Source organism: Chiroxiphia lanceolata, chromosome 19, assembly GCF_009829145.1.
Source record: "Chiroxiphia lanceolata isolate bChiLan1 chromosome 19, bChiLan1.pri, whole genome shotgun sequence".
NCBI classification, from domain to species: Eukaryota; Metazoa; Chordata; class Aves; order Passeriformes; family Pipridae; genus Chiroxiphia; species Chiroxiphia lanceolata.
This window is the reverse complement of record NC_045655.1, coordinates 5175070-5199929: the sequence shown is the minus strand read 5'-3', so window position 1 is coordinate 5199929 and position 24860 is coordinate 5175070. Positions and strand designations below refer to the sequence as shown.

Genomic DNA, 24860 nt, shown 5'->3' with positions numbered 1-24860 from the left:
TTCCCTCAGTACTCTCTTTTCTAATAAGAGGATCTTCACTCCACCCTTATTCCTTCATTTAAGAGGGACAGCATAGCCCAGCATCCTTTGAGGCAACAAAATCCAGATATCTGACAGATTACAGACCTACTTCTAATCTTTCCCCCAAATTAGCTATCACCTGGAAAAATGAACACCACCACTTTTACTGCCTCTCATTCAGCTGCATTAGATTTAGAGGCCCAAGTGCATTCAGTGAAAATGATCTCATTTTATGCATTTCCCCCTGAAGCAGTCTTTCCCCACACTCAGTGCTCGATGAGAAGGACATGAATTTGAGTCAGCTCTCCTCTCTTGAGGAACAGAGGATTTCGAGTCCTTCCCGTTCAAGGTTAAAAACGAGCCCTAAGAGAGTGTGGTGAATACAGAATAAGTTCCACACTGTGCATTTGCCAGGCCAACTGGTGCAGGGCAACCATCCCACATCCTGAATTTGGCACGCTGACACTTGCAGGTTTTCTATTTTAAATGCTGCTGTAATTTTTGGAATATATCTGGTTAGCAAGTGAAGGTTTTCTTTGGGATAAAAGGAGTTTACTGTTTAATTTACCATTGACATTTAAAACATCTGAGAAGATGAAGTATAAGGCGTCTTCAGACTTGTTATGCTTTTTCATAGAAGGAAGAAGTTGAGTTATAACCTCACCATTCCATCAATTAAAAAAAAAAATGAAGTTATGGGCCACTGGTACAAATGGTCAAGCAAATGCCATTATTTAAACATGCAAACAGACAATAAATGAGTGTGCAAGACAACTGCTGGGTATGTATCTACCAAAACACATGCAGCAAGCCTGGGGAGCCAATTTCTGCTCAAATGAGTACGGAAATTGCAAACAAAAGCAGCACATCCATGTTTGCCAACAGGAGAACAACCTGCTGTCCTGAAAGCTTAAAATGACTTTAAAAAGCACTGGAGAACAAACAGTTGAGAGACAGGACTCAAAGTATCCCTCTGAGCAAGAAGAATATATTGCAGACTCCAGCTGTGCCAGGTACAACAGTGTGAACAGCTGATATTTCCATTTTCTACCTGTTCATTGTTTTGGATTAAAATATTGCAGTTTTAGTAAGGTATGTAGACTCCAATTTTCCATTTCAAACAACCACTAAGTTTCCTAAGGAAATATTTTGTTTCAGAAAGTTTCAAATTACCCCTCAAATTCTTCCTTCCCTTTTTTCACTCCCTGAAATATTCTGCGAAAAAGGGGTGGGTTTATTTTTATTAATTGAGAAAAAAAGACTTTTTAATAAAGAAAAAAAACAAGGCACCCAAGTTCAGAGAATGGCCTTCCCCACCCCTGCACCAGGCTGCACACCATGTGGTGCCACTGCAGCAGTTAGTGGCCAGCTGCCTCCTTCATCACAGCCTTGGTAGCCACATTGCTGGAAGCAAGTCAAGAGAAGAGAGGCAAGCACATGGCAGCCCATATGGCTCGGGGTTATAGGTTAGCTGGGAGCCACAGCAAGAAACTGCCAACCCAGCTCAGCCCCTAAAGAGAGCACATCCCATCTGATAATCCATACTCAACAATCTCCCCAGCATTTCCTACACAAAACCCAAATCCACACATCTCTGATAAGCACAACTGCTGCACAACTGGAACAGAGTGACTGGGACATAGAATAATCTCCATAAAGAGGAAAGGGAACGATTATCAGCTGCTGATTAAGAACCAGCTTGCTTTCTGTCAACCTAGCTGTGTTGGATGCTCCAGCAGTGTTGGGATTTGCTGCATTTCTGGGAGAAACTGGACAAGATGCTGCTCACTGTAAATTGAGAGGTTTCTCTGAAAATATTCCCTCCAAATTCTCTACCAGAGCACACCAAAAGGCAAAGGCAAGCAGTGGTACAGGGATTTGCCTCCACTCCAGCCTGTTAGTCAGGGAGAGCAGGTCCACAGACCCCACATCTCAGAATGGACTAATTTAAAACTTTAAGGATGGCAGAATAATCAGGTTTCTTGTCTCATTCCCTGACCATTACCAGGCTTGCTTGCCCAGGAGACCTCTTGCAGCAGCCTTAGCAGCACTTCATTTTCACTGGATGCAGCTAGGTCTATCCAGCACTCTAAAAATAGAACATGCTCAAAGCATTACTGCTCCATTCAGGCAATTTGGCAAGTCCTAGAAATCCATGCAACAGTATCACAATCAAAAAGGGGCAAAGGAAAAAAGCACTTACGCTGGAGCTCATGTGTCTGACCACATCTCGAGGGACCACAGAGCGATCTTCAAGCTTCAGCTAAGGAGAGAGACAGAGAGAGACTGACTTTAGTGACCCCAGATGATTCTTAGTCAGAAATAACATGAGAATATACAAATAACATGACAAATATAAATGCACAGTGTCCCAACCCTCTGGACTGAGGAGGTTTTCAGCAGAGGATGCCAAGGCACTTCCATACACACAGTAAACTCCCTTGGCACATTCACAAAATCCAGCTGACAGATCCGAAATACAGCAACCAGGTGATCCATCCACGACTGTGCTCTAAGTCAGCAGATACCTAAAAAGGGTGCAGACATTGACTCATTCTTCACCTCAAGTCTCCCTCTCCCCCCTTCCTCCATCTGCACGACGCATTATTTCCTACCCACATCCAGTCTATGTACTAGAGAAGACAGAAGACACATGAAGGAGCACATCACACCACAGTTCTGTCTCACCCCACACGCTTTTCACCCAAGATACCCCCAAATATCTGTGGAAATCCTGTCTGGCCTGGAACATTTTAACCAAGGTAAGGTACTGTACAGTCTTAGCTGGCAGGGGAATAGGTGACAAATTCACTGCAGCAAGCACTTGCCTTGAAAAAAAATAAGGAAAAGAAATGGCTGCTGCTGCACTTAAAAGCTCTCGGGTCCATGCAGGTAACACAAAACATCAATAAGAGCATGGATTAAGTCAAAGCACTGCTCATTCCAGCTCCTGCTAAAGCACTTGTTGGCAAAGAGCTCATGCTGGCAATAAAAGATGTGGCTGGACCATCCTTATATACTCTACATCAGCTCACGCAGAGTTGTGGGCACCAGGAGTCGTTACTGGAAAGGGAAGTATCACTTGATGAATCTCCAGTGATTAACCAAGTGATGTCCTTCCAAAAGTGGCCCTTCATCCAGCTATTTCAGCTATCTCAATGACTACTTGAAAGCTATTTCATTACTGTTTTCAACAAGCTCAAACCTACAAACTGCAGTTGCAATCCAATACACTAAAACACTACAAGAGGTGTAACATCCCCAGGGTACTAACAGGGAGGCCACAAGACCAAACTCCAATTTCAGGCTTGCTCAGCCTCCCACTAACTCAGCTAAAATTTCCTGCTGTTGAAGAGGGAGAAATCTCATCTGCATTTCAGTGGTCAAGATGATATTTGCATTGGTACCTCACTCTGAGTGAGCCCTGCAGACACACTGATTACACACCACGTGCTTTGGGAAGCACCACATGAACTCAGCATCAGGGACAGAGGCTCTTTCACATCTCACTTTCAGAGTCCACCTCGTCACTACTGCTGCATTTGTGGCTTTGCCTTGTTCATCTCCAGCCCTAAATCCACTGTGCTTTGTCAGCATTTCATTCCACCCCATTCCCTGGCTTACAGCCTGTTTTACTAAACTAGGCATAAATCTAGAATCCAAGGACAGGATCCGGAATCAAACCAAAGTACCTGAATATTTATCATCTTCTTGATTGTGTGTTTCAGTAAGAGGGGAAGAAAGCCAGCCAGGCTTTTAGACCCAACTTCTGGAGTCAGAACCACACTGGAGTGGGAAACCTGAAGCCCACAGCCCATTTCCAGACTGCTGAAGTGATTTCATTGCCTCCCACATCCCATGGGGTATATAGATAGACATCAATTTTTATACAGCTTTCTAAAATTATTTGTTAAAGTAAGTACTCCACAGGCAGCCTCTTAACATCCAGAGTTAGGCTGCAACATTCACATTCCAGTAAGTATTCAAGCATGAGCAGCAGTTTGGGTGTTGTAACTGAAGTTCTCTCACTGCAGAGCACCAAGTGTATGATGATACTTTCAACATGCATTAGGGTTTAAGTTGATGAATTATGTTTCAACATATCACTGAGCCACAGTGCTCCATTCCCTATGATACAGCATCTGAAGAACCCAGACTATCAAGATGATCTGATGCTACCCAGCAGCAGCAGCAATATCTGTGTTTTAGTCAACACTGCTAAATCAGAAGTTGTAAATGAGTAGCATTCCCATTTTCTGATCCTTCCTCAAGAATATCATCACACAAATACTTCCCAAGGCAAGACATAAAACCTTCTCAGTACAGACTATATTTAAACTATTTTCAGGTCTCTCTTAAGGTAGCACAACTATTTTCAGCTTCATATGCCAGACCCACCTGCCTCAGTTACTAAGATAAGCAAGCCAAGGAGTAGGCAGAATGCCAGCATAAACAATAAATACTTCACAGGTCTGCCACTGAACAAAGACTGTGAAAACCCCCAAGAAACCCAACTAGAGGAAGCTGGAATGAACAACAGTTCAGTCATTACTCCTCTCCACTGTTATACCCAGAGCAATTCAATCATTGATGGACAGACAACCCCCTCCCTCAGCAGTGAGGGAACTCTGTTGGAAAAGCACATTTAAAACAGGTCCTCACAGCTCAGTTGCTGTATTTACCTCTGTGGAAGTCAGGACTAACACGACTGGTTTTATGCTCCACACGTGCTGCAGGAACAGCCCAAAAACTGAGAAATACAAGTTTCCCAGAGATGCCCTCAGGAGTCCTACACTCCTGTATGCCAAGCTGGGCTCAGTACCCTCCTCAAATGCAGGATGTGTTTTGTGTTGCCTTTTTAAAAAATAAGTTCACTATTATCTACGTTAAATCAGATAAACCAAAGACATTCATTCCTGCACACACATTTCATGCAGGTGAAAAGGGATGACATCTACCCACCCAATCTGGGGTCAGTTCTGTTCCTCAGTGCCTCAGTTGCAGAAAGAAGTGGCAGAATAGCTCTGGCCCCTGATTATTTCCTTCCCAATCCAGATGTTCTCTTGGTGCTCAGCACTGAATCAGTGCCTGAGCTCCACAGCTAACCTACTCATCAAAAGCTGCACTCTGGAAAACATCTGATACTTCACCAGGGTTGATGATGCTCTCAAACCACACACAGCAGGAGGGCTACACAAATTCTGATTTTTTGCATAGAGAACAAGCACCAACAGGAGCATGTCCCCTTCTAAGCTGAGTCATCTCACCTCAAATTCATAAGGGAGCCATCACAGCTCGCACCTGGAACTGGGCAGACTGGGAGAGGACAGACATTTCTGCTGAGCATTAACTCAGGAAGTCTTGGGAACTTTCTGCTTCAAATCCTTTGCCTAATTTCTTATCACCAACTTGTCATTTGAAGTAAAACCTTTTGTGGGTTGGGTTTTTTGTTTCTTTAAATTAACAGCAGAGGTTGGGAGGTATGTCTGTGACAGAAAACTGGATCCTTGCTTTAACAAACAATTTGGCAGTGAGGTGTAAACAGCAGGGGTGGGCTAAACTCCCCCTGTAACTCTCTGGGTTTAATCTCTGAACTCCATAAAACAAATGGGAGACACAAGGCAAATTTTCCTCTCCAGCAACCAGTGTCACCATCCACCCAGATGTTTTATCCAACAAAGGACAATGCACTCATGCCTTCTGCCAGCACACCCCTTCCTTTCCTATTCCCACACAGTTTCCTTTCTGCACGGGGCTGAAGTCTTGACATTTTACATTTGGAGAAATAAAAGGTAATTCTGCCTGCAAATAGTATTTTGGTTTTGCTCCAAGTAGGCAATGTTGTCACAGGATGTCACAGTAATTACAGATAAGCCATCCCCTGCTCCAAACATCCCAAGAACAGAAGCTGGGGACAAGTTTAAACACAGAAGGGAACCCGAAAGCATCGACACGCAGTCCCTGGTTGTTCAATGTCAAACATGGACACACTTTTTGCACAGGTTCCCTCACCTGCCTTCAGAGGAGCTGACTATGCTGTGTTGCAAATTTAACCCACACCTGGACATCAGGAAGGACAGGAGACCTTGGCACTGGGACTCATCACCACCCAAGGCTGAGTTTCAGATCACAGGTCCTTATCTTCTACTCCCAGCTACACATGGATTTGGGAGCACACCTTTCACCTGGATCAGCCATGGTTTTACAGCTGCATTTCTGCTCAGCTGCCCGTCAATAGAGTCCACCTTGGCTCTGGAACAGGACACCTGATCCAGTACGAAACTTGCCAATGGCAACTCAAATTGTTAAAGTTCACGCTCGGTCAGAGCTGTCTCAGATGTCTGGGGCACAAGTGCTCTGAGGAGCAGCTGAGGGAGCTGAGGAGGCTGAGGGGGGACCTTATCACTCTCAACTATCTGAAAGGAGTTTGTAACAAGTGGAGGCCAGTCTCTTCTCCTGAGCAACAACTGGTAGGACAAGAGGAAACAGCCTCACATTATGCCAGAGGCTTAGATTGGGTATTAGGAAAAAATTCTTCACCAAAAGGGCTGTCAAGCATTGGAACAGGCTGCCCAGGGCAGTGGTGGAGTCCCCTTCCCTGCAGGGATTTAAAAGGTGTGCAGATGTGGCACTGCACTTAACTTTGACCAGCACAGAGCTGACACCACTACTCAGTTTGGGCTACTTGTTCATCCGGCACCTCCCAGCACGCCCTTCATACTTATCTTGTGTAACTGATCTAATTTAAACCACTTTTTCCCAGACTCTGCTCCTACATTTAGTAAGCAAAAAAGTAAAAAAGAAATTACTTGCAGTTTTATAAATGTTGTTTTGTAATAGGGATGGTGAGTTCTCATCCAAAATGCCTTTGGGATGTATTACTATTTTGTGGCCTCCTTTTTAGTCAAGCCAAGGTTTTATACACAGAAAACCTATCACACTCATCTTTTTGTGACAAGGGACAAATGTTGTGATGGAGGAGAGATGAACTAGATATCCCTTTTCTGTCCAACATTAACAGTTAGGATTTCAGACTCACGCATATTGAGGTTTTTTTAAACTGCACTGGAAAGTGCTCCTGGCAAGTCAGTGTCCAAATCTGTTCTGGAGTTAAAAATTTATATCCTCCCTAGGACAACCCTCAAGATCATCAACTCTGACTGCCAGCGTCCTACAACCCCCATATTAGTGTTTTTGTTTTGAAGGGACAGCACCTAAGTGGTAGCTTGGAAGTTGCCATGGAAACTTGTAACATCGGTGCTCACAAGATAAAAGAAAAACCACAGGAAAAGCAGCTACTGCAGCAACAGGTAACAAGGCATTGAAGAGCTCTCCAAACCCCAGGACACACCTCAGAACCAGTTAAAGTTAAATCCAAGGGCCTGGTGCTGGGAAAAGATACCACCTTGCTTAATTCAGCTGCCAGACAGGCTCCTCATGGGCATTTTGAATGACCTGGCCAGTGTCTCAGCACCTCAGGTGCCACCTGAAGCAGGACATGATGTGCCATATTTCCCCTCCTGGTTTCTAAACCTGACAGCAATTGGGTCCTTCTCTGCAACGGTGAAGCTGTGACTTGGAAAACTACACCAGACAGCACTGGTTTGTGACTGGGATCACTGCAGGGCTCTTACTGGAGGTTGAGGGAAACTTCCTCACTACGTGCAGCAGCTCCTGGACACCACCAGCTCCAGTCTCAGGCACTAAGAGAAGACAAAGCAGCTCCACAGCAGTTGTGGGATGGATGCTCTTGGAAGTGGACAGGAGGGAGCACAGCTGGCAGCAGCCAACCCAACCCAGCATCCCCCAATTATTATTATTTTACACTCCCAAATTTACTTCAGCTAAAACAGTAGTGTAGCAATCAACACAAGCTGTTTTTATTTTAAATCTAAATGCGGTGTCTAAAAAAGCAAGTCAGTAGTCCAAATATAGCATGGATACATTGAGTTAGATGACAAAGGTTCAGAAATTCAAAGACCCGGAAGATCTGAAGCCAAGATATTTTTAATATCATTTCAGTATCAACACATTACCAGTGGCATCACATACTACTCTTGGAAAAATATGTTCCACATCCAGAGTTCACTTCCCATGAAAGACTTGTGTTACATTGATCATATTGCACTGCACATTAACAGCCTAAAAAGCAGGAGGAGGATAAAGCAAAAGTACAGAATCCCATGGAATCTCAGATTTAATTCACACTGTGACATTTAAAGTGGCACATGTTGCTTCACTTCTAACAACTGGAAGTTTCCAATCACGCTGGGTTTTTATGGGGAACAAAGATGGGAGAATGGGGCATCAGAAAGACTACTAGAAACTTAAGACTCCTGAGAACCAAAGCTCTACTACCCAGAACAGCTGAACAATGAGCTACACAATACAGAGGGTTTTAAAAACAACCCTTGAGGGATGCAGCTGCAAAACTATGAAAAGAAATTTTCTGCACCCACTGGCACACAAGTTCTGCTTGTGACAGCTCCTGGCTACTCCTACATGGCAAGCCAAGTAGTCTGTGGGTCCTCCAGACAAAAAGTTCAAAATCTGTTTGAACAGGAGGTTGTAGAGACTCCCTGCATTACTTACAGAAGAATTACACCCTTCCAGGACAAGGTCTAGGCTTCTGCCTGCTCAAGTAGTAGATGTCAGAGTGGCACATGGCTTCCAACACCAATGTAAAACAGAACTAGTCACTGCTCTGCCACGTAACTAATGCCTTTAGATCACTGAATTATCATCATAGAATAGTCTGGCTTGGAAACAACCTTAAGAGATCATCCAGGCCAACCCCCCTGCCATGGGCAGGGACACCTTCCACTAGACCAGATTACTCCAAGCCCTGTCCAACCTAGACTTGAACACTTCCAGGGATGGGGCAGCCACAGCTTCTCTGGGCAACCTGTAGATGCCTTTAGGTTTTTAGCTATTTTGCTTTAAGATCATTCTGCATTTTCATAATATCATGATATTGCTTGTCATCTCAAAGCACTCAAAGAACCACAAAAGGAGAAAATTAGAGTTACTTAGAAATTGCATCAGGAGACTAAAACAAATTGTTCCACATAACTTGTATCGAACAAATTCTCAAAAACCTTTAGTGGTTCAGGAACACGCAGCTCCCATTTGGATTGGTCAAAGGGGGGGAAGGACAGAGAGCAGGATCTTTGTTTCCTATATTCAGTGCAAGAGTCCAAAAGCTTGTTCATGAGGCTGCTCTGGGCAGTGCAAAACACCCCTCTGTGAAAGGTCAGGTTGATGATTAACTGCAGGAGCAGGAAGAACAGAACAGAGGTAGGCAGGGGTGTGCTAAAATGCTCCTCCAAACTGAAATAAATGCTTTAAAACACTTCACAGGGGCTAAGATGAAACCAAGACAGCTTTGCATCACAGCAGCACTACCTGCAGGCAGTCACCTGATCACATATTACAATTCTTTTGTTCATGCAATCAGCAGCCCTGAATCTGCCAATCATCCAACATTCAGCACATTCACACCAGTACAAACTAAGATTCACCACTAAGCCAAGCCCAAGTAGCTCCTGCTACCTGCAAACTGTTGTGGATTGATTGTACAGTTTGGACACGACATTTTTCCAGAAAACAAGAAAAAGGCACGACCTAAAGTAGAATTTCCTGATTAGCTCACGAGGATCTCACCAGTGGTAGGGATGAACACAGCAGTTTCCAGCCCCAGGCCACCATACATTGCTCTAAAATACACTTCCCTGTCAACAGTTGAATGTCTACAAAGCTCTAAAAACCCTGTACTAAGGGGATGTGATTTTTTTATCAAATTACACAGCAGCTGTACACAGGACTGGCTGAGTTAGGCAGCACCTGTGATCATGTAGAGTCACTGAGGAAACACCAGGCAGGTGAATGTGTGGAAGGCAGCAGAGAAGCCTCTACAACACCCACAGGAGACCAGGCAACCTGCAAAACCCAGAACCAAATCACCAGCTCCACGTCGCTGTTCCCTCTGAACACCGAGGGAAGGCTTGTAACACAGGCAGCTCCAAAATCCAGCTGTGTCATTAGTTCTGATAATCTCCCAATGCTGCAAAAGCCTCCCTGGGGACCTGCAGCTCTCTTAAGACAAACTGACAGCTCTGCAATTTGTCTTTATGACATATTATGGAGACACAGAAACCTGAAGTTGTGCTGCTCAGTTGCATTCCTCCAAACTTCAGGCTGAAGCTCCCTTGAGCCTACCCTATTTTCACATCTACCTGCAATGGACTTGTAGATACTTTTGTCTCTGTCCATACTTCTGACCACCAAACCTATTGTGGGTTTTTTTATTTTTATCCTCCACATTACTTTTGGGTAATAAAGTCTTTTTGGTGGCAGTACAAAACTCCTTCTACAGCACAGTTCAGGTGCTTTAGTCACAGCCAAATGATACAGGATCTTGCCCTCCTCCCAACAAATATACCTTTATGCCTCCTGGCAGAAAGGCTCTGAAAGGCTCTACTTTCCCTTTTCAAGAAGTGGATTTTTAGCTAAAGTCCGAACAAACCATTGGATGAAACAAAAATTCAGTTTAATTATAACATAGGTAAATGCTGTGCTTTGGAGCAGTGGGATCTGGCTTTAACAGAAATCTTTTGCTCAGCCAAAGTAAATTTTTTACTGGGACCTCCCTTGTCCAAGACTGTCAAATATTATTTATTATACTGGCAACAGATCACTTCTGTGGCTCTGCAAATTTACATGACATTTTGGAAAACACTACAAAGATTCCCTGGCCTGGTGAATGCACCACTCTGAAAACAAAGTACAAGGCAATAATTCAAGGGAAGAAAGATAAGACAACAGGAAGGTTACTGGGTTATTATTTAAAGGAAAAGAAGTATGTTTGGAAGCATTTCCCAGAAGAGGCAGCAGCGTGGCTGGGAGAGAAGAGGATCCTAGAAGTAGAACAAGGAGAGCTGCACAAACAACAGCAACTCTCAGCTTTTCAGCATCCTCAGTATCACATCTCTACCTCGTGTGTAAATGCTGAGCACCACCACACACTACTAAGGAGAACCCACATGTGAGCCTGGGTTAGATGTCTGAAGAAATGGTAAAGCAGCAAAGACAACCTGATACCTAAAGAAAAGTTACAGAGGAGTTTGACTTTGTCCAACCTTGTCATCAAGTGATGTTTTTCAAACAAGTTTACATTCCATATACCTCACTTCCTTAAATCAATAACCAGGACTTTCATCTGGGAGTGCAACGTGAACCCTGTGCATGCAAAAAGGTTTACAAAACCTTAGAGGAAATAAAAATGATAAAATAATAAAATAAAAAATAAAAAAAATTCAGAAAGCATGAACATAATCCTTAGTATAAAGATGTGGAAGGGTAAAGTTTAAAAGTACGTGACTATGACTACAAAATATGGAAAGATCTTGTAAGAAAAGATTTAGTGACTCAGAAGTCACTTAGAGTCCTGTGAGGAATCTTTCAAAGATGTCCCCAGTTACAGGATTTAATCTAAATGCTGGATTTTAATCCTTAGCAGCAGTTTATAGTAAAAGATACGATCTCCCTTCTCAGTGTTCATAGTTCTTGCCTTGTGTACCCACTCTTCTGGGTATAGCAGTTCTGGGAATGTGAGTTGTTAAATACAAAAGACAAGTCGGCCTAAAGGATCTCCTCCAGCTGCAATGTCCCAAAAGTATGGATTATTACAGGACAACCCCACTCCCAACAGTAAGATGGCTGATTCATAGCCATACTGCCCTACTACCTCTGCCCAAGAATTTGAGAAAAGCTTGACCAAGAGCAGTGCTCCAGCACCAGATGGCACTGTTACCTGAGAAACCCACAGGAGACCGCAGTTACAGGCACAGGAGAAGCTGGCGGGAAGCAGAAAGCAGAAAAATGGACAACACTTGGTCTGTACATCAGCCAGCACTTCTCACAACCAGGCTGCCTCAAGACCTGTCAGTAAAGCTTTACCTGAAGCACAGGCCAGAGCCAGCAATCCCAGAGAAAACTGCTGTGAGGAGCAGAGCAGCCCCACAGACCCCCGAGCCCAGAGATGCCCAGTTCCAACAGGACCTAAGGGAATGGCTGCAGAGACCTTGGTGAATGCCTGACCCTCCAGGGTGAAAGCAATGGTCATGCTGGTTTTTGGCAGGATCTGATAAGGTCTAAGGGAAACACACTTGACTGCTAGAAGTGACTCCCCTAAGGAAAAACTCACCTGGATGCTGACACCATACAGCGTGACAGGAAGAGCAGAAGCCCATTTCAGCCACCAGTCTGGATTCCTGGGATGCCCAACAGCCCACTGTTTCAGCTTGCCCATTAATAGTTGTTCCTCCTTGTGTGCAAAAATAGTCTGTCCAGTAGCTCTTTCCTTTGCCTGGAGCAAAAGAATTCCTCAAACTGTTGCCTTGGGAGTTAATTATGCAACAGGTTTTCCAGGTTCTTGCTGGACCGTGCTGGGGATGCCATCTGGACAGTACCAGTGCCATAAAAATTAGTCACTCGCCACTCTGAACAGCATTTGGGGCACACTGCCAGGTCTGGAGGGAAGAGTGGGGCTGCTCAGACCTCCATCTGCCTTTCCAGAAGATAAAAAGGATGCTGTGAGGAAATCTGTGTGACTGTTGCTGACCATTTCACTCCTGAAGCACAATAAGTGCACCTCACCTTTCTACGTCTTTGGGAGTAGGAGTAAAGAGTGTATCCATGAAAAATATTCCTTTGCTCCATTTCTGGAGCAAGTCAGGATGGGCTTTTTTGCTGAGCTCAACTGGACTCTGCTGGGTTGGTGGTAACTGTGCTGGGGCACAAAGCACCCTCCCTCCCCTTGTAAATCAAGTCAACAGCGTGCAGGAGGAACTCCTCATTAGCCCACAGCAAAAATCCACCTTGCAAAAACTGCCAGGGAACAACAAGAGGGAAACACATCAACAGAAAATCACCGTGTCTGCTTTCCAGCTGGTTAGCTCATTTGCTGCTGCTGCGAATACAAACCAGCCATTTAAATTAGCTTCTAATTGTTCACAATTATTCAGACACAGCATAACCTGCAAGCAGTAAGACGTCAGGCAAGTAGGAGAGAAAGAATGGTTTAAGATGCCTTAACAAGATTCACATATTCATGCCTTGCAAGTCTCACAGCCACTGCCTCTCTAACAGACCCCCCCCAGATGTATGTTTGGCACTGCAGAGGAAGAAGATAATCCACGGGTGTTTCTACACTTCAGGTTTCTACTCTTTCTTGCTCCCATTTTTGGGTTGGTTCAAAAATTACATCAATAATATTTTGGTCTACCCCAGTCGTTCACAGTCTCTGCACACACAGGCAGTTTGAGCAACACTATTTATAAAGCTGCTTAAAATTCTGGACACAGGCGGAGCTCTTTGATAGGATGTCAGCCATGCGACACCCGAACGTAGGAGGTTGACACAGGATGGTTAGTGTAATACAGCCCACTCTTCTTTCCCTTTCTTTCACCCAGAGCCTCCAATACCACCCTCACAGGAGTCCCTTCCCCCACAGACAGCAATGTTTCACAATTGCTCCTAGGAAAGAGGGAAGATATTAGCCTGTTATCCTTAAATTCCTACTGTGCCCATTTTAGTTCACATATGAGATTCAATGCAAATCCAGTCTGTAGGTCAAATTACTTCAGAGGACTGAATCCAGGCATACTTTAAAGAAAAAATTCCCTTGCATTCAGCCATGTTTGGACCCAGAGGTAGAGCATTATCACAGAGCCAAAACACTCATCCAGGTCTGGGAACTTTAGCAAATCTAATAAATTTGAGCAAGATTATTTTATCAAGTAAAGAATCTCCTAGAGGAGATAAAATAACCCTGAAAAGCAATGTATAAACAGCTGTAGCTGAAAGCACAGCAAATGCTGTGTCATACCACACTCCTAAGTCAGTCCTGAGCAGTGAGTGCATGGAGTTGCCCGGTCCCTCTTCAACCTTCTCCGAGTTTCCTGCCTGCTCTGAAATGAGAGCATCTCCCTGGAGAAATATTCCTGGTTGATCTCACATGCAGAACACACTCCCCAAACACGCTGCAGTGCTTTAGTGCTCTGCTACATAGGAGGAATGCTGCACGGACAGACAGGTTGCCTGGAGCCCAAGCAGAAGAGGCAGAGCAATGGATTCCACAGGCAGATCAGGACCTGGCTGGCTTAGCTGAGAAATACAGGATGCTCAGGCTGGCTATGGGAGTAGTTTCCACAGCTAGTGATTAAGAGCACCCTGGGGACACTCTAATTTAGCTGACATGGAAACCAGTAGCACTGTCTCCTCGTTGGGACAGAGCCAGGGCAGAGGTCGGGGTCACATCTCAGTCCCTCCTGGCACAGAGTGAAGGTGCTGCTTTAAGAGGCACATTGGCCAAGGCTTGTTGCTTCAAGGTAGAGCAAACATTCTGCAAAGGCTTCCTGTTAAATAACACGCCTTCTGAGCCAGCTGTATCCACAGTTAACTCACATATTGGTTAAAAAAAAAATAATCAAAGCCTTTACACCCAGTTCAAGTAACCTCTGGAATGCTAAAGAGAATCCACCCAAAATTCAGTGGCAGTGTGGGGACCCTGTACATGCATTTATTTCTGATAAACAGCAAAGCCACTCCCCCAGCTCACACTGCAGAAGAGTGTGTGAATGCTACTGGGACAATGCAGCACAGTTGCATCATTGCCCAAAAAACCTCAGCTGCATTTTCTATTCACTGAAAGAGTTTCAATTATCCTCCCCATACATAAATGCTGTATTGGCCATTACAAAAAGAAGGAGCAGCCCCTACTTAATCCATACACCAGGCTACAGAAGCCCAGTTATTTAATGACTGGATTTGTGCAACCCCTGCACTGTGAAGACCCCTTTTTGTGAGGGGTGAATCCACCACCTGCAGAACGGCTGGGGGAAGACTAAAACATCTCCCAGCCACAGCAGGTTTAATTCATTGTCTCCTGTTTGTGCACACTATAACACAAAAGCTACCAACCTTCAATTCCCTTCAATAAATGTGAGAAAATCTCACCAGGATGGGTGACAGTTATGATACAATAGGGACAGAAGTATAAAAGCCCTGCAGAGTCTGTCTTAATACCCCTAGAGCTAAAGCCTTGGTTCAACCTCACTGCACAGGTAAGTCTAGTGGACTGAATTTTCCTTCCCATCTCAGCCAGAGCACAAAGCTTTCAAACAGGATATTTAAAACTCATCAATGCCACCATAACAACACTGCTATATCATTTTGCCTTTGGGTGTTTTCTAGGCTGACTTCTAAACCATTTACCATAAGCTCTCCAGATTTATGCCAGTGAAGTGAGACAACACAGAGTTTGCCCAGCAGAACATCCAAAATCCACATGGAAACACTGCCCTCCTCCCCAGGTTACTCTGCAGGTATCCATTCAGTTACTCAGCAGCATACTTGATGTGACAGTAATTCAAGGTTATAGCTCAGGGATCTTCTTTTCTCCCCATCTCCTCCTTGGGAGCTGAACAACCAAACAGTACATCTAGAGATGGCTCATGAACTCACTGAGCCACTGGTGTAAGTAAACACAGCAATGGCACAGGAACCAGAGGAGTGATAAAGCCAGACATTCCCTGGTTTTGTGTGATGTACACACAGTTCCCATTCTAAACCTGCTTAAAGGCAGATTATTAAGTGCCTCTCTACACAGGTTTTAAGGGCAAAATCCTGTCCACCTCCATTAATCCTTCCTAGCCTGGTTTTCTTCTAGTCATAGCACACAGACAACAGTAAACTTGCTGCAGGAGAACATCTTTATGCTCCTCTGCTCTGCACAGGCTCTACAGCCCAACAGCTGTACAGCAATCACAGATTACTGGGAAAAAAGTATTTCCCAAGATGCTCGAATCCAGTTTTCAAGAAAGGCTTAGGTGTTTAGGAGACTCAGCATCAGAAGAGTCCCCAGGGGAGTAACATACTTCTAGGCGAACCAGGAAACCGTGAAATCTTCCATTTTTAACAAGATGAGCATCTCAGAGAAACCTGGAGTGGCCCCTTCACTAGAACATTTCTAAAAGGTCATCTCTTGTAGGCAAGCAAGGGGAGACTGACTGTTAACAGAACTCATCTCAGAGCTGAATATTTTCCCACAAATGTCAAATACTAAAGCCTCAGAATTTTCCAAACTGGAATTTAAAACTGTTTTAAGGGATGCACTACTGCATCCTTCACCTCTGCACACAGATCAGGAAGCTGCTCCTAGCAGGTTCTTTAAAAAGCCTTCTCTGAATTTGTACCCTTTCAGCAGGAACACGGGAACATGTATTTAAGTCTCTTGGCCCAGTGTGAGAAACATCACACAGTAAGATTACCTGTAAGATATTTCAATGCAGAGCTGGTTAGAGAAGATGCTAAAATAGCATTGGGGGATGTCACGTCTGACTCAGCATCTCTGTCAAATGTTGCACACTCATAAAAGTGCATTTGTTCCCCTCCTGTCCTTCCCACCCCTCCTTCAGACGTGCTAGCTCAGCCTAAGGTCTGAGATGAGCTGAGGTCTTTCATCTTAAGCACCTTTACTGCCTCTGTGGACTCTCTCAGGTGTAATCTGACTGGATATAAGCAGCTCTGCTGAGGATGCCCTCAGAGGAATAAATGCTCACTTGAGACAGCATGAGCAAAAAGCAGTAAAAGTCTGTTTGCCCCAAGTCAGCAGTTCTGCCTCCAAATGAACACATGGCCAGGCAGTGAGAAGCATTTTTTTTCCCCTTTAAAGAAAACATTCACCTTTCAGAGAAGAAACACACTAGATCCTAGCACAGGTGCAAGTCTTGCACTGCACCTGTACTAACAGCAAATACCTTAACCAAGAAGAAAAAATGCTAAGGACAAATGATGCAGCTAATCCATTACAAAGCCACTGATCCCTGTCCCTGCAGTGGCATGACTCCAAGTGTGTGCTTTGTATATCTGGATGTCTTTGCATCTGCATACCAAAGAATAAACAGTCTGGTGAACAACTAATCAATAGTGCTGTCTGCAAAATAAATTTTACCTTCTTAAACCCAGTCAGTTATCCTTGTCAGGGAGCCTCATATTTCCTGGAACTGCAACTCACTTCATGCCTACTTCCTAAAATGAGGATATATTGCTATATTTTTGAGGATCTATTGCTATGCACATATGCAGCAGGTAAGTGGGTATTTTGCTTTAACATCAGGCTCTGTTATGTGCCACATACATAACACGTTCTTTGCTTTAATGACTTCAGCTATAATAGAGGGATTTCAGTCCATCACAACCCCAGTGAAACATTGAGCCATAAACACGACTAGAGCAGGTTTGCAAACACTATAAAAATACTCTCCCAAGATGATTGACAGCGCTCTGCTCCCAATAGTTGAAGCAGTGCTCTGGCTTCTTCCTCCTTCTCCTCTTCCCTGATTCCAGCAAAATGAAGGTTAACTGAACTCTGCCTTTGAGCAGCACTGCCAAAATGCCATGGTGAGGGCTGTCCTGAAAAAACCCTTGAAAGGGGGACAGAGCTGCAGGCCTCTGACTGAGGAAAGGAATGACTGGACAGCAGATTTCAGAGTTGCTGAAAAGCCACATGGCATGAACTGAACAGCATTAGCACAAACAACATTAGCAGAACTGCTCTAAGGTGCTGAGCCCCATGTTCTGGGAAGGATCCATGGGTTGATAAGCCTTAGGCTGCATTACATGGCCTGTCATTCCTAATTAAACACAAACTAAGTTCTTCCTTAAAACTGCCCCTACTCATTAACTGCCAGTGTACACTCCTCAGATCTGGCAGACTCCTGAACAGGGTGTGCAAACTCCAGCAGCAGCACAAAGCAAGTCAGGCGAGGCACTACCAGGACACTCCTATGCTTACAACAGCGATTTCCACTTGAAAAGGTTCCCCAGCTTTGCAGGTTGTGCATATGCAAAGGTACTGTGCCATCAGCCACTGAAATGCAGCAGTGCTGAGGCTGAACATGGTACCTATGAGAAACCAGGTGCATTAAACTGGGGACAATTATATGCCAAGAACATGGCACTTCTCCATGGGAAGGTGAACACTCCACATATACTCAAGTATGCATGCACTCAAGATACTGTCAAGACTAAAACCTCTGTTAAAAATACAGGCAATGTCACAGAAATGGCACTTTTCCTAGGAATATGAAATGACCACTGTGTTTTTAAACTCAAAAATCCAGAAAGCACCTGATGCAGTAGAATCCTTGGTGAAAGGTCCTCAGCCATGAACATCTGCATACCATAACCACCAGCCTTAGGCTCGCTGTTGACAGGCATTCCTTGTCTTCCTGTCAGATTGTTTTTGGGATACACCCCTCATCAGGTGTGCATTAGGTGGTCTGCATATTACAACACATGCCTTTGCAACAGAGTCACGCAGTGAACACAGAGCCCCTCCCTCCCCACACAGAGCCAGCTTCCATCCCACTTAATTCATCCATTCGGATTCATTCCTCATTACCCAGGAGCGCTGTGCCAGCTCAGAGAGCCACGGATGCAACATTACCTTTATCCTATCAGGTACTTAATGGTGCCTCACACCTCGCTGCTCTCCTTCTTTACCCTTGCCTTGGGCACTGAAGCCTGACAATTATGATTTGGAGAGGGAAAACGTGGCACAAAGGAGGATGCACTGGTCAGGATGCCAACCCTAAAGCCTTAAGGATCACCATGTGCCATGCTATTTAGCAGGGCTGAAGCTGCTATTTAATTAGGCTTGTTTAATGAGTCATATTAAACAGCATATATGTAAGAACAGGTTTCTATTAGTGCAAGGACCTCACTGGATTATGTAGGTGAAACACTGCCACTACAATGGAGTCTTTTTTCATTTTATATACTTAACCATGACCTACATTCTTTTGCTCAAAGGAGCCCCATCTCCAGAGGGAATGTGCCTCTTTAATCAGCTCCAGGATTTTTTCAGGGTTCAGCAGGGATGGATGGATGCCTCTTCAGCTAACCCAGAGCTTGCAGAAGCTTCAGGAGACAGTGGTAGAAAAGCCATCACGCTCAAATGAGGGCAGGCAGTACTCACAGCCTGATCCAATGGACCCCTCTGCTCCAGAGACCACTGGGATTGAGGCACACCAAAGCTTCCATGTGCCCCTTGTGAGCCTGGCTGGCTGCTTTACCTTGCTGGACAATGGGCTGTCTCCTGGAGAAACTGCAGTCAAGATTGGATTTGAGGAGGAACACAAATTCAGGAGAGGTCTTTGGGGCAGTCATCAACCTCAACTCTTGTCTCCACAGGAGAGAAGTCTGTGAGCCATTAGTGAAGAGAACAGAGACTCATGGGCTGCACTAAAATGCAAAAAGGGAGCAGCAATTCCCATGTAAGGATTACACCTAACCCTTGTTTCCCAAAAGTTTTGGGAGATTCAAGCTGGTTCCAAGATACAGCCTCTCCTCTGTACTAATGCAGAGCTAGCAAAAAAACAACCCCCCCAAACACATATCCTCAACCCACCCTAAGAAAGCCCCAAAGAAACTAAAAAGGAACCACAGAAAGCTCAAAAGAGAAGGAATTTGTGTAAAGTTGCTCTGGGGCAGCATGTCCAGGGAGCCAGGCTCGTCCCTCAGGGCTACAGCCTGAGCTGATCAGAGCTTCCCCTGGGCACACCAGGGACATTGGACACAGTTTGTAAGCAGGGCATCAGGGACAACAGCTCACACTGAGGGTATCAAGGATGTAATAGGAACTGAGAACAGCTGGAAAAAGCAGTGACAGAGTAACACGCCTCACTGCCAGAGGCTTTGGAAAACACTCATTTGATCAACGCATTCTCCTCATCAGATGTGTTTCAGCTTTACAGTTTTTCAATCCTGCATCAGTATTTAAAAGCTCAACAGTTTTTACAAGCCGAACCACATCATTTTCCTGCCCTCTCCATCACCACCAGCAGCACAGATCCCTGATCCCCCCCAAGGCTGTTCGCTTTGTTGATGTGCGATGCAGAACAGGATACGCCCAGTGCTGCAAAGCTCAACACCATTGACAGCAGTAAAAATAACTCCTGCTTTGGTACACACTAAGCAGTTAAGATCAGGAGATGCACAGGGAATGTGCATACAATAAGCTGTCAAAAAACAATGAGGATTATGTTGCACAGAAATAGGCCTGAGATATAAAGAGATAGGAGATCAGCTCGGGCGGGGTAAGAAAGCTACAGACGAAGAAAATCCCACGATTTTTCCTTTTGTTCATATCACCCCAAACAGAACAAAGTAAGGAGAGATCAGGCTTCAAGTTCCCTCTAACTGGAAGGAAACAAGCACGTTCTCTCTGCTATTTGAACTCTTTTCCTCCTCAAGGCAACTCTGCTGAGACACGGCTGGTGGGTGTCAGTGAAAAGGATGTTGCACCAAGGCAGTGGTCAGACAGCTCTGGCAGCCAGACCACATCCAGATCCAGGCTCCCTGTGGCAGGCCCAAGCCTCCCACTGTAGCAGGACCCACCACCACAGACACCATTTCTACTATGCCCTACCCTTTCAAATGCAGCACTGGCACTTCTCAAGTTCCTGGTGCTGCTCAGCATTGCACCTTCTCCTGAACTTCTCCATCCCAGGTACCAGACTTGGGGAAATGAAACAAATCTCAAACCCAGATGTGTGCAAACAGGCACTCTCTGTACAACATAGATGCTGTTTCAGCCCCAAATTCAGAGTTCTCCCTAGCTTTCAGTCTGGTCAACAACCCAAGTTGAGATGGTAACACAAAAATGGCAATTATTGAAAATTATTTATACAGAGGTGTGGTACACACTTGTCCATCAAGCTTGAGTCTTCCACCACAGCTGTGCTCCAGATCCTTTTCAGGATTATATTGTCCCAATACCACCACCACTCACAAGCACCTGCACTAAAAGCCTCCTTGACAGAGGAGCAGGGCAGTGCACAGACAACTTTCATGGGCTTCAGGTATCCAAATTCTCCAGTCAGGTGCTCAGAAGCCTCAAGTACCTCAGTGCTGAAGCATTTAAGGGTCATGCACCTTTTAAACAGGAACGGCCCAAAGATCTGGCGTCGGCTTAAAAGTCAAAGCCCATAATTCAAAAGTCACAAATCTATTTTATCTAGGAAAGATGTTTTTGACACAGTAGCTTTATAAAAATATGTCAGTGAAGTTTAAAAAGAAGCTGCTGCTCTCATCTCAAGGGTAAGTGATGACTGGTAGAGTTCATCTCAGAAAGTGATCGTAATAATGGCAATTTGCAACTGAACCCTACTTTTCTTCTGCCACATGCACCGATCTCAGACCTCCCCACAAAGCTCAAGTAATGCTCCAGGGTTGAATGGATCAAGACAAACTGCAATTTTTGTCTTGCAGAAAGCCTCAGTGTCAGAAGGCAAGTCCCACAGCAGCACTGCAAGGGATAAATATTTCAATGGGAAGTCACCACGGCTCACTCTTTCAGAGGACAATTATAAAAAGAGAATTGTGAAGATACTTGAACACTGCACCAAAAAGCGTATTGCCAGATGTTACAAAGAGTCTGGGCACTCAAACAACACTTCTATTCATAATAATGGGGGAAAAAAATAACCCCTTGTGATGGGCACAAAAATAGGAACTGAAAAAGTGTAGTTTCCTGAAAAAGAAAATCACTTATGGTGGGGGAATAAGGTGGGCTAAAAACAATACATATATATGAGTGTGACATTTTAACAACAGCAGCAGCTTTTCTGAATGGAGCAGGGAGATGATTCAAGGAAATATTAGAGTTTCAAAACACTTCAAAGAGGAGCTCTGATCGATATCTATCTCACCATTACAACATCTCTTGGCAGAGACACACAGATCTCAATACATCTGATGAAGACAATGCTTCTCCCCGCTCCGTGACACACACAACACATCACTCAGATTTCACCCAAGTGACATTTCAGTAGCACCTGCCCCCAGTGAAAACAGCTATTTATAGCAAGGTGGGTGTTGAGAAGGGTGATTTCACCCATCACTTAAGGCCTGGGTGCAAATCACACACTGTATGTTGTCATTTCTGATTAAAAACTCTTCCTGGTCTCTCATGGAGATTTGCCACTTTGCTAAATCACAGTGTAGCTGAATGTGGCAGGTGCCTCGTTTTCCTGGAAGCACAAGATAAACTCAAAGGCACTGTTTGGATGAGGCCAAGCTGAAGTAGCAGCACTAGTTACTCACACAGCACATACCAACCTTGTAATGTTCCTACCAGGGGCTCATTTCCATCTGGGAACACAAGAAACATGTTTTATGCTTCTCCAGAACACAGATCATCCTGTTTCATTTGCAATATCCTAAAGCAATTCAGTGGTAAAAAAAAAAAGAAAAAGTCCTTTTGGTTCACACAGCAGCATCATTCACTATCAGGAAAACCTAAAAGCCCAGCTCAACATCACTCCTCAGTTCAGATGAAACACTCCCAGGTTAGGTCATACTTAACTAATTAAGCATTTTGGAAACATCCAGGGATTTTTTGCTGATGAACCTGGAAAATTGAGATGTAAACAGATGACCTGCCAGACAGGAAGGTAAAGCATTGGACAGATCTGCCACTATCCAGAGCAGGAGAGGGACCACTCTCAACAGAAGTGAACATGCTACTGCCCTGAATAACAACTCTCAGAGAACAATGAAAATAGCAAAGATAGGGATGTGAGGATAAATGGGTGGGGGGAAAAGGGTCATTGAGGCACCAGATATCCAAGTGTGAGGAGAAAACTAAACCTAACCAAAGGGCACGAATACTTCAGGGCCTCTGAAGCAGCAAAATGGTATAAAAATGAAAGAAAGAGCTATGAAAAAACAACCTGCTACCACAACAAACTTTTGTGTGCAGCAGGAATACCCAATCCTCTACATCACAGCAGGAAGCAGCTGAGCTAAGAGCCCAGCTTGCAAATACTTAAGAAGTGCAATTTGGAGTATTTTCTACCACGCTCAGTAGCACACACAGGTTGGAAATTGATGCTCTGAATGTCATTCTGCATCTAATCCTTGATCTTTTGTTTTAAGGCTTCATTCAAGCGTTGCCAGCACTGCAGATCAGAGGCAGGCAATCCGAACCGGGCTAAGTAAGCAGCACTAACAAAAACAACCAGCATTTTATAAAGATTCCTTAGGCTGCCTTCCAGAACAAGTATCATAGACTCCCCAGCTCCTGGGGTGTTCGGTTCACTGCCACCAACAATTCCTCCAGCAGCAAGGAGAAGCAGAAAGGAGCCACACAGCAGATTTTCAGGATTGCTGACAAATGCTTCTACAAAATGGCTTGCTAGCCCAAACAGTATCAAGAAGTCATAAAAATCCCAGTTCTGGAAAGGAAGAACTCTTCACCCCGAGTTTGTTCCCCCCTCCACAGGCTCCCCCTCAGCAGCACAACACTCATTCAGAGAAGCAGGCACAGGAGCACAGAGATGGGAATCTGCCCTACAAACACCACCTTTAAAAGCTGATTTTTCAGTCCCTTCATTTCTCATCGCAGCTCTCCTGACAGCAAGCATTTATCACTGCCAGATTAGAAGAGATTATCACAAGAGAAAGTTAAGGTTCATGTCAGTCACCAGGACACTAAAATGCACTCGCTGGTAACTTCTCAGAGGTAGGGTGGGTGATGAGACTGCTCCACCCAACTATGGCCAAGGTCAAACAGTTTGTCAGACCCAACAGGGAGGGATTCTAACACCATCAGTTTCGAACCATTTCCACAACCACTAAAGGGAATGAAAATAGCTTTTGCAGCTCCCTGTTTGCAGCGCTCACTTTACAGCGAGTATGGCAGCTTTGGGAGTTCTCAGATAAGAGTATTTCCTCCCCAGAGCTGCCTCGCCTGCACGGCTGTACTTATGCTAATCAGAGACTGCTGTAAGCTGAAGAGAAAGCAACTGCGTGGGGCAGGAACAAAAGAAACCAAAGCATCCCTGTGAGAGAGACATTAGGTGTGAATACACATGGTGTGTTTGCACCTGAATGCCAATTAGAGAGCAGAATACACAGAATTACTTCGACGCACACTCAGGCATTCACTACGCTAAGGTAAGAAAAAATTCAAATCACAATTATTTTGACCATTGTCAAAATGTGCATGAGCAGGTAGATTCCAAATGGTAACCAGTATCTATGGATGGTGATTTGGTACTAAATTATGTTACTGTGAATAGAAAAGAAAAAAAGAATACAAGATACGATTAAGAGGAAGCCAGGAACTTAGCCTGGATTTCTTCCAAAGCTCCAAGTGTCAACACTGAAAAAACCCAGAAAGCCTCCTCTAACTAAAGAGTTTACACAGTGACCACAGCAATTACCATATCGGTGATATTTATTTCCTATAAATTAATCTCTTTCTAAGATCCCCAACAAAACAAGAAATACGAGCAGATCACATCATACTCCTATGAAATACAAAGAGTGTTTGATATGGGAAGTGTGAAGTTTTCATCTAACACTTGGGCTCTGATAAAGGCAGGCTCGGGAAAGAAACATTAACAGCATTCAACAAGGTACTTACTTACTCGAGGCTGATCAGGGCAGCCAGAGTCAATTCTGATCAAGAAAGTGTGGTGTGAGCTGGAATAGGTGCAGACAAGGGCTGCAGGAAAAGAGCCTAAATGGGAGGAGTGATCCACAAACTGAGGGTGAAAAGGCAGAAAATAATTGTGCTTCACCGCATAATAGCACATTTATAAAGACAAGCAGCTACTTAGGAGCCAGATTTGTTTTTAACAATAAGAGATGGGTGTAAACTGTTTGCATGCTTATGCTGGAAATTACAACTTTTATCATCAAGATTGGGACAGGTTCCTAATTCAAGGAATCAGAGCAAAGACTTAACTCTTTTAAGGACAGACTTT

General features: G+C 44.4%; 1 protein-coding gene across 1 annotated transcript in view; it reads right to left on the bottom strand.

Annotated features, from left to right (window-relative positions):
- The window catches only part of UBE2O (ubiquitin conjugating enzyme E2 O), a 62146-nt gene that overhangs the window by 27220 nt on the left and 10066 nt on the right, over nucleotides 1–24860 (bottom strand). Inside the window, exon 2 of the mRNA XM_032706586.1 lies at nucleotides 2225–2284. Within this exon, the coding sequence (XP_032562477.1) occupies nucleotides 2225–2284 (60 nt within the window). The remainder of the gene's footprint in view (nucleotides 1–2224; nucleotides 2285–24860) is intronic.